The following is a 10309-nucleotide window of genomic DNA, read 5'->3' on the forward strand; positions in this document are numbered from 1 at the left end:
CACACACACACACACACACACACAAGAGAGAGAACATGGGCGGCAAGTCCGTATATTATCAACCGGGAAGGCGAACATTTATCTCCGGGGATTAATATACTGTTGCCCATATACTCATGTATAAAGTGTCACGGAGAGAGAGAGAGAGAGAGAGAGAGAGAGAGAGAGAGAGAGAGAGAGAGAGAGAGAGAGAGAGAGAGAGACTCAGACTCAGACTCAGAACTTTATTACAAAAGGATAAAGGTTTTAGGCAAAGCCTATTCTTCCAACCTGTCCTTTATACAACACGTAAAGACGGACGCACATACAAAATATAGATTGAATCATATAAAATACAGAAATACATTGTATGGAATGCAACACAATGTGCACAGAGAGAGAGAGAGAGAGAGAGAGAGAGAGAGAGAGAGAGAGAGAGAGAGAGAGAGAGAGAGAGAGAGAGAGAGAGAGAGAGAGAGAGAACGAACGAACGAACGAACACAATTTATGTAAGAAGGATAAAAGTTTAAGGCACATTGCCTTGTCTAACAACCTTTCCTTAAAACAAATACTCAACATATATAATTCACTTAAAGGCACAGTAAGCCTCCCGTAAACCATTACAGATACTGTCAGGCTTTTACACACAGTACAAACACCCTTCCATTTGAACGCTCACCAAACGGGAACATCCTAGGTGCCCTCCGTAAAGAGCGAGCAATTTTCAAAGAATTTATTTTTGCGTGGTTTATCTTACCCCTGAGCCATCGTGAACCTGTGTGATCAAGTTTCCCTTTTTCACAATGTAGTCGTCAGTTAGTAATTTGAATGCGACTCGCTGTGAGCTTATCTGCAATAGCACGTTATTATGTACCTCTGACTATGCACGAAACAAACGGCTGTGGTTCACAAGAACTCTAGCGATGGCTTTTGACTGTTCAGAGGAACTGGCGATAGGTATAAACCGTCGTCTGCTACGAGAACCACGACCTTGCGTGACCCTGCTTCCGGGCTTTTCTTTTTTCAAACTATCAAAACTTGGATTTGTACTGATCTTGTCTTGTTGAAAAAGAATTCTTTTATGATTTAAGAATGTTTGTGTAACAAGCTGTCAATTTATTATTTAGATTTTAAAAGTTAGGTCTAGCGCCAAAACGCACCACGGTCCGATTGTCTCTGACACAATCCGCAAAATTAATTCTTTGAAAATTGCACGCTATTTACGTAGGGCACCTAGGATGTTCCCGTTCGGTGAGCGTTCAAAAGGAAGGGTGTTTGTACTGTGTGTAAAAGCATGACAGTATCTGTGATAGTTTACGGGAGGCTTACTGTGCCTTTACTTTATTTATTTATTAAGGATATTTCTATCGCGCATAACTAAAAGCACTATGCGCTTTACAATATCACTAGGTATAAGCACACGCAGACATACTCTGATTAAATAGAACTTAGTTTAGCAAGACATACTAAGAACACTAAACATTTGAGTTCATACAAAAATAGAGAATTAAATTAAATACTGGACAAACGATTAAAATAAGCTTAAGGCCTACACCAACTGCAATGGGCTATTTCAAATACAAAAGTTTAGTTAACTATAAAAGGCAGTGCATAAAACTCCATAATCCTAAGAGGGTCGAACAAATAAGAAACATAAGACTATTTTACTATAATTACTTCGTAAACAAACCCAAAAAACATGGAATACAAAGCTGTAATTGTTAACAACAAATTTAAAAAGATTGTCATGCCATATTGCACAACACATTTTGACACACGAACACACACGTTTTTGTGTGTCATTGTCACCCTGCATCTTGGTGTGAGTGTTTGTTCGTTTTCAAACTGTGCATATAATTATCACGTTTGCAAGAAAACAAGACGAAGGCGAACAGTTAAAAGAACTTAAATAACTGCTTCGTTTTTGTGTGTGAATAACATGTCATTGTCACCCTGCATCTTCGGCAATGATAAGTGTGTGTTCGTTTTCAAACTGTGCATACATATGCAAGAAAACAAGACACAGGCAAACAGCTCAAAGAACTTAGATAACTGCTTCGTTTTTGTGTGTGAAAGACAGGTCATTGTCACCCTGTTAAAGCTGAGTGTTTGTTCAATAGTAGCAAAAGGTGCAGCAGTCCGGTATGAGCGATACGTGTAATAGCAAACATGTGCTCTTCATTAGAGATGTTCAAAAGGTTTCGAAATAAATGTTTATAACACGGAAACAGTACAGTCGAAGTATAAGATGCAGAAATAAGAAACAAGTGATGAATTTCGAATGTTCAAAACAAGAGTATGTACACTGATTAAAATAAGTTTCGAGTTATTTTTATCAACAAAATGTGAACGTATAGAACCATCTTCATATATACACATTCTCTTATGCATGAAATTAATCCACCTTCATCAGCTGTGAGTATCTAAAAATAATAGGAAATAGTTCTTGTTTTGAACGCCCTGCAAAAAAAAAAAAAAAAAAAAAAAAAAACATAAATAAATTTAACAAAAAACAAGTCGCGTAAGGCGAAAATACAACGTTTAGTCAATTAGCTGTCGAACTCACAGAATGAAACTGAACGCAATGCAACGCAGCAAGACCGTATACTCGTAGCATCGTCAGTCCACCGCTCACGGCAAAGGCAGTGAAATTGACAAGAGCGGGGTAGTAGTTGCGCTGAGAAGGATAGCACGCTTTTCTGTACCTCTCTTCGTTTTAACTTTCTGAGCGTGTTTTCAATCCAAACATAGCATATCTATATGTTTTTGGAATCAGGAACCGACAAGGAATAAGATGAAAGTGTTTTTAAATTGATTTGGACAATTTAATTTTGATAATAATTTTTATATTTTTAATTTTCAGAGCTTGTTTTTAATCCAAATATAACATATTTATATGTTTTTGGAATCAGCAAATGATGGAAAATAAGATGAACGTAAATTTGGATCGTTTTATAAAACATTTTCTTTTTTTTACAATTTTCAGATTTTTAATGACCAAAGTCATTAATTAATTTTTAAGCCACCAAGCTGAAATGCAATACCGAAGTCCGGGCTTCGTCGAAGATTACTTGACCAAAATGTCAACCAATTTGGTTGAAAAATAAGGGCGTGACAGTGCCGCCTCAACTTTCACGAAAAGCCGGATATGACGTCATCAAAGACATTTATCAAAAAAATGAAAAAAACGTTCGGGGATTTCATACCCAGGAACTCTCATGTCAAATTTCATAAAGATCGGTCCAGTAGTTTAGTCTGAATCGCTCTACACACACACACAGACACACATACACCATAATTATGACCCTCGTCTCGATTCCCCCCTCTACGTTAATACATTTAGTCAAAACTTGACTAAATGTAAAAATCGGCGAGGATTTCTGGGCATGTGAACTTACCAGAACGTCGTGCTCGATGGTACGCAATGTTTGCCCCGTTGCAAATAAATCTACCTGGAACGATCGTTAAAAAAAAGACAAGTAAGACAACTTAACATCATGGAATCAAAGTGCTGTCGAAACATCCCCCAGTTTCATTCCGTTTATTCCAATGACATTCGTTATTGTTATTTCGCTCTAAACGGGCTCCTACATCTAGTAACAGATCATTGTTTTCATAATTATGAACAGATTCTATTCCCGCGGTAGATATCACAGGCACAAAATAAATTTCGACAGAAATTCAAATATTATTCCTCGATAAATCATAAAAAGTCTCTCTGTTACTGTGCAGAGACTTCATTTCTGATGGAGAACAAAAGTAAGAAGATTGAACAATTAGTCTCGAAGATGAATAGTTACCACTGGCGGTGCTTGCATTCAATTAACGATTCTGAGAAAACAGCGTCAACAGTTTTCAAAATGGTGTCCAATTTTATTGCAAGAAAGAGGTTGAAGATGACAAAATCACTTCGCACAATGATTCTATGGTGTTCAAAGTACCTAAAAATGGTGAAAACCGAGAATACATTTTTGGATCAAAATGTCGTGTCATCTGTGGCTACACACAAAAAACGCTAAATTGACCTTCTGCCCATTTAGGATTACAGTCCTTTCAGTGAAAACTGTTCGATTTGCTCGCTGTCATAGATCGACACAGGCGTTTACAAGGGATATCAGGACTCCCCACGGGTGTCCCGCCTAGCATAGCCTAGAGGGTCCCGGGACCCCCACTTTCAACTTGTAGATGGTCCATGGACCCCCACTGCAGTATTTTAGAAGGTCCCAAGGGTCCAAAAGCCGAAAAATCCCGGTGTAGTTATAAAACATTGAGGTCACGCATAGTGTACTGTGCACAATAGCAGACGATTGCAGGTCGATAAAGTATCTAGGGTACCCGCGATAAAGGACATTAATTTAGCGCGTCCCGGGACCCGCTCTTTATAAGTATAGTGCGTCCTGGGACCCCCTCCATAAATTTCTAGAACGTGTTTTCGGCTTCTAGAGCGTATAATAGGACGCAGGGACACGCACTTTGGGGAGCCCTGGATATACATCAGGGATGGCCAAATCGTCCGCCCGATCGCCACGGGCGAGTAAAAAATTCGAAGGGCTAGTAACAGTAGTAGAAACCGCCTGGCAATTCGCCCGGCTGGCCAGTGAAAATTCTGGTCAAATGCCAAATTTGTGGTTGTAAGGTCGAGTTTCAAAGCCATAAACACTGCAGATGCAGCGACTGTGGTATGTACCGGGCCAGCGACATTTCTGGTGGACTGGTGACTTAACAAGCCAACTAGCGAGTTAAAATGTTGGCCATCCCTGTACATCCCTCCACTTGGAGTCATACCAACAAAATCAAGAACCAGACTGCTACTTGTGCAGAGCTGGATTTATTTTTTAATGATTTAATTAGCACACTGACACCATAATAACGTTCAAAAAATCAATTCATCAAAACAAATTTCACCCTGTACAAAAAGCGCCCAGGCTGTTGTCTTTTGGTATGTGTCCGACGGGCGCAGTGGCGTGGTGGTAAGACGTCGGTCTCCTAATCGGGAGGTCGTGAGTTCGAATCCCGGTCGCTGCCGCCTGGTGGGTTAAGAGTGGAGATTTTTCCGATCTCCTAGGTCAACTTATGTGCAGACCAGTGACTTAACCCCCTTCGTGTGTACACGCAAGCACAAGACCAAGTGCGCACGGAAAAGTTCCTGTAATCCATGTCAGAGTTCGGTGGGTTATAGAAACACGAAAAAAACCAATCATGCCTCCCCCGAAATTGGCGTATGGCTGCCTGAATGGCGGGGTAAAAGCGGTCATACACGTACAATTCCACTCGTGCTAAAAACATGAGTGAACGTGGGAGTCTAAGCCCATGAACAAAGAAGAAGAAGAAGAAGAAGAAGAAGAAGAAGAAGAAGAAGAAGAAGAAGAAGAAGAAGAAGAAGAAGAAGAAGAAGAAGAAGAAGAAGAAGAAGAAGAAGAAGAAGAAGAAGGTACGTGTCCAAGTGAAGGCCTGGTTGTGGTGACTGCGCCTTCAACTGATTTACAACAGAATTTGCTTGAAAAGGTTCTAACGTCTCAGATTTTGTTCCTTCATTTAGGTGTTTTTCTGTGTTGTTGACAAACAAAAATTACAATAAAATACATGTTTTAGTCGGTAACTTATGTCAGAGCGCAAAAACAAATGAAGCTTTATCGTTCTATATGTTGTTCTTGTTTTAAACGTGTGTACAAAGACAATGAATAAAACACGTTTAAACCAAGCTTGGTCTCATCTTCATTTCTGAGAATTTCAAGGAGAACCCTCCATCAAAGGTGTCCCACAACACCCCTTTATCGCCCTCCATCCTGGTGCTCATGTAATGGCCGTTCAGGTTAGAATCATCGCATGACGCGAACCACCAAGCTGCCTGCCTAAAAGCTGCACAGTTTTCGCCGTCGTTTATGTCGTTGTCTGCGTCCCGCGTGGAGAACTGCATGCCGTTGTGAACTGCAAGACTGTTCCCTGGGGACGGAGAGTGCAAAGGTGGTCAGAGGGGGTTGGTTGGTGGGATGTGTGTGTGTGTGTGTGTGTGTGTGTGTGTGTGTGTGTGTGTGTGTGTGTGTGTGTGTGTGTGTGTGTGCGTGTGTTTGTGTGTGTGTGTGAGTGTGTGTGTTTGTTAGTGTGTGTGTGTGTGTGTTTGTGTGTGTGTGTGTGTGTGTGTGAGTGTGGGTGTAAATGTGTGTGTGTGTGTGTTTGATTGTGTGTGTGGCTGTGTGAGTGTGTGTGTGTGAAATGTGTGTGTGTGTGTGTGTGTGTGTGTGTGTGTGTGTGTGTGTGTGTGTGTGTGTGTGTGTGTGTGTGTGTGTGTGTGTGTGTGTGCTTATGCATATAAACTGTGCCAAACAAATATTGCACCCAGTTCCCCCGGCTTTTTCAAAGCTTTATAACAACTTTGACCTTGTATGAAATTTAAAAAGGGACGCGTTTGACCAAAAACGAAACACACATTGCAGTCAAAGAGTGTACTATAAATGGTACTACGCACCCGCTTTGCCTCCTGTGAAGCCATCAAAATGCAAACGGTAGTTGTCGCTGCTGTCGCTGATGACGAAGTTGCTGAAGGAGGCGTTACCTCTGGTACCGTCAAACTTCATCAGGTCCACACGCAGGTCTTGAATCTGCCTGGAAGTCAACACGTGCAGGGCGTCTAGACCTTGAAAATATAAACAGATACAGGATATACCTCTGTCTGGACGTCATAATGTGCTGGGTGTCAAAATCTGAAAAGAATTAACACACACAATTCAAACCTGTGTCTGGGCGTCATAATGTGTGGGGCGTCATATCTGAAAAGTATCAACACACACAATTCAACCCCGTGTCTGGACGTCATAATGTGCTGGGTGTCATATCTGAAAAGTATCAACACACACAATTCAAACTTGTGTCTGGACGTCATAATGTGCTGGGTGTCATATCTGAAAAGTATCAACACACACAATTCAAACTTGTGTCTGGACGTCATTATGTTCTGGGTGTCATATCTGAAAAGTATCAACACACACAATTCAAACTTGTGTCTGGACGTCATAATGTGCAGGGTGTCATATCTGAAAAGTATCAACACACACAATTCAAACTTGTGTCTGGACGTCATAATGTGCTTTGTGTCATATCTGAAAAGTATCAACACACACAATTCAAACTTGTGTCTGGACGTCATTATGTTCTGGGTGTCATATCTGAAAAGTATCAACACACACAATTCAACCCTGTGTCTGGACGTCATAATGTGCTGGGTGTCATATCTGAAAAGTATCAACACACACAATTCAAACCTGTGCCTGGACGTCATAATGTGCTGGGTGTCATATCTGACAACTATTAACACATTTTGCGGATGCAGACATTTCAGGGATACTCTATGGGCTAATGTATCATTTAATCCATGTAGTGGGTTAATCAATGATTAGTCAGACAATCAAATGGAACATTGGTAAGTGGCATTGATATTTCAAAGAACAGACGTGTCACTGCGTACCCCTGCTACCAATGTTGTTCACAAATGGAAAAAATAGCAGTACAAATGATCTCTTACAACCAAATGTGTTCAGGTCATACACCAAAAGACTCACCTAACCAAAACTCTCCGTCAAGAGACCCAAAACCATGCTTGTACATGTTCCACTTTCTGTAGAAGTCGACAGAACCATTTTGTCTTCGCTGAAACACCTGCAAGAAAAAGTCAAGAGTTCCCCACAACAGATAATCCATGTGCTCCTACTCTCTCCCAACGTCCACCCCCGCTCCCCTCACACGAACAAGGTTACGGATTGAAAACTGTGGATCTTATGTTGCCTCTTCGTACTTCAAAGTTTTAAATTACAGATTGTGTCTCATCAAATTTCTGGCTTGTCTGTGTGTCTCTCTTTGTGCGCGCGCGTATGTGTTTACGTTAGTGTGAGTGTAGATGCTTTCTTTTTACATTTAGTCAAGTTTTGACTTAATGTTTTAACATAGAGGGGGTAATCGAGACGAGGTTCGTGGTGTATGTGTGTGTGTGTGTGTGTGTGTGTGTGTGTGTGTGTGTGTGTGTGTGTGGTGTGTGTGTGTCTGTGTGTGTGTGTAGAGTGATTCAGACTAAACTACTGGGCCGATCTTTATGAAATTTGACATGAGAGTTCCGGGGTATAATATACCCGGACGTTTTTTTTTCATTTTTTCGATAAATACCTTTGATGACGTCATATCCGGCTTTTTGTAAAAGTTGAGGCGGCACTGTCACACCCTAATTTTTCAATTAAATTGATTGAAATTTTGGCAAAGCAATTTTCGACGAAGGCCGGGGTTTGGTATTGCATTTCAGCTTGGTGGCTTAAAACCTAATGAGTGAGTTTGGTCATTAAAAATCGGAAACTTGTAATTAAAATTATATTTTTATTAAACGATCCAAAAACAATTTCATCTTATTCTTCGTCATTTTCTGATTCCAAAAACATATACATATGTTATATTTGGATTAAAAACAATCTCTGAAAATTAAAAATATACAAATTATGATCAAAATTAAATTTCCGAAATTTATTTAAAAACAATTTCATCTTATTTCTTGTCGGTTCCTGATTCCAAAAACATATAGATATGATATGTTTGGATTAAAAACATGCTCAGAAAGTTAAAACGAAGAGAGGTACAGAAAAGCGTGCTATGAAGCACAGCGCAACCGCTGCCGCGCCAAACAGGCTCGTCACTTTCACTGCCTTTTGCACTAGCGGCAGACTACGTTCAGTTTCATTCTGTGAGTTCCACAGCTTGACTAAATGTAGTAATTTCACCTTACGCGACTTGTTTATGAATTAATTTCTTAAAGCCACTAGTGTCAATCTGCGAAATAAATCATAATGTATCAAGCATCTTACTTTGCTCGGGAAGCATCCAGGCTTGTGTGTGTGTATGTGTGTGTGTGTGTGTGTGTGTGTGTGTATGTGTGGGTGTGTGTGCGAGTGTGCTTGTGTGTGTATGTGCGTATGTGTGTGTGTGTGTGTGTGTGTGTGTGTGTGTGTGTGTGTGTGTGTGTGCCTGCGTGTGCGTGTGCCTGCATCTGTAAATGCGTGCGTGCTTGCGTGCGTTACTTACCAGCCAGCCCCCTCCCTCAGTGTCCTGATCACAGTAGACCTGCAGTCCGGTGTTGTCATCGTCAGGGTAGATAGTGACCACACCGCTTTTGCCACCACAACGCCCGGCCTCCACACAGTCCTTGGGTTTGTCTGACACAGTTTAAACAAAATGTATCCATACGAATTTTGATTTGTATTCTCACTGGGTTCAAATGCACCGAAAACAAGTATATAAGGCAAAACACAGAGAAGACAAAGAGATTTGTACAACATATCCATTTGAAGAACACAGACACACAGACACACAGACACACGCACGCACACACACACACACACACACACACACACACACACACACACACACACTCACACACTCACACACACACAAACACACACACACGTACACACATACACACACACGCATAAACACACACACACACACACACACACACACACACGCACACACACACACAATCTGATGACATATAACAATTCAATGCATTTTTATCCAACTTACCGGTCGAAAAAGTCCGAGCACCAGAATCATCAGCAAACGATGACGTGTTGAACATCCCCATGTTACCGTGACCTCTACACACATCCCCGTCGAAGGTGAAGGTCAAACAGCACTCTTGCTGGTCGCAAAAAACAGCGCAGTGCAGAGTGCTTCGTGCACGTGATTCGAATATAACGTTTTCTATGAAAGCCTTACCATTATGCCCTATGTTCTTGTATGTATTGCCAAGTGTTGCAACTGTTGTAACGCACAGTAAGGCGACAGAGATGGGCAAAAGGGTCGGCATCTTTGACACGACTGAGACTTAGTACATAGCCAGCTGTGTAAAGCAAGACAACGCTTCACGTGTGCAGTATTACAAAAAAGCAAGAAATTGGCAGTCACTTTCAAAGCTTTTCAAATCCCGAAAAAGCTGGCATACTACTTTATGGCATAACGTTAAGAAGGGCCACTTGTGCCCCCTGCAGAGCGTGGTGGAATATATATACCTGCCAGCGCTGTCACTCAAAACTCCAGGGCGGTCCTTCTCCTTGATATACTGCATTTGAATTATACATCAGTCGTCAAGGTGACAAGAAAACAGCAGTGAGGTAGAAGGACGTGTTCCACCGATGGAAATGAAACCGGTCCACCGTTTCTTACAGGCGAGAATAGGTGAGATTGGCGAGTGGGGCAAGGAAGTACCGTTTCTTGAGCACCACTCGCCGCGATTGACGCTAGGATTCTCGCCTCGAACGCCAGGTAGCTTTGGGCTTGCTCGCTTGGCGAGAAAACA

General features: G+C 41.4%; 1 protein-coding gene across 1 annotated transcript; it reads right to left on the reverse strand.

Moving 5' to 3' along the window:
- Positions 1-5671: 5671 nt before the first annotated feature.
- On the reverse strand, positions 5672-9971 carry LOC138966189 (microfibril-associated glycoprotein 4-like). The gene is made up of 5 exons (XM_070338356.1): positions 9508-9971; positions 9037-9167; positions 7536-7632; positions 6446-6613; positions 5672-5922 (listed from the first exon to the last, which is right to left on the reverse strand). Exons 1-5 carry the CDS (start codon positions 9818-9820, stop codon positions 5672-5674), a joined length of 960 nt encoding a protein of 319 aa, XP_070194457.1. The 5' UTR covers positions 9821-9971.
- Between the last annotated feature and the right edge of the window lie 338 nt (positions 9972-10309).

Source organism: Littorina saxatilis, linkage group LG1 (assembly GCF_037325665.1).
Source record: "Littorina saxatilis isolate snail1 linkage group LG1, US_GU_Lsax_2.0, whole genome shotgun sequence".
NCBI lineage: Eukaryota > Metazoa > Mollusca > Gastropoda > Littorinimorpha > Littorinidae > Littorina > Littorina saxatilis.

What these genes read in the sequence shown, in the direction of transcription:
- LOC138966189 (XM_070338356.1), bottom strand. Translation starts at nt 9,820, where the DNA reads ATGCCGACCCTTTTGCCCATCTCTGTCGCCTTACTGTGCGTTACAACA. An exon ending in GGATAAAAATGCATTGAATT is followed by an intron (nt 9,168 to 9,507) that starts GTTATATGTCAT and finishes AAACTGTGTCAG; the next exon opens with ACAAACCCAAGGACTGTGTG. An exon ending in CTGAGGGAGGGGGCTGGCTG is followed by an intron (nt 7,633 to 9,036) that starts GTAAGTAACGCA and finishes TTTTTCTTGCAG; the next exon opens with GTGTTTCAGCGAAGACAAAA.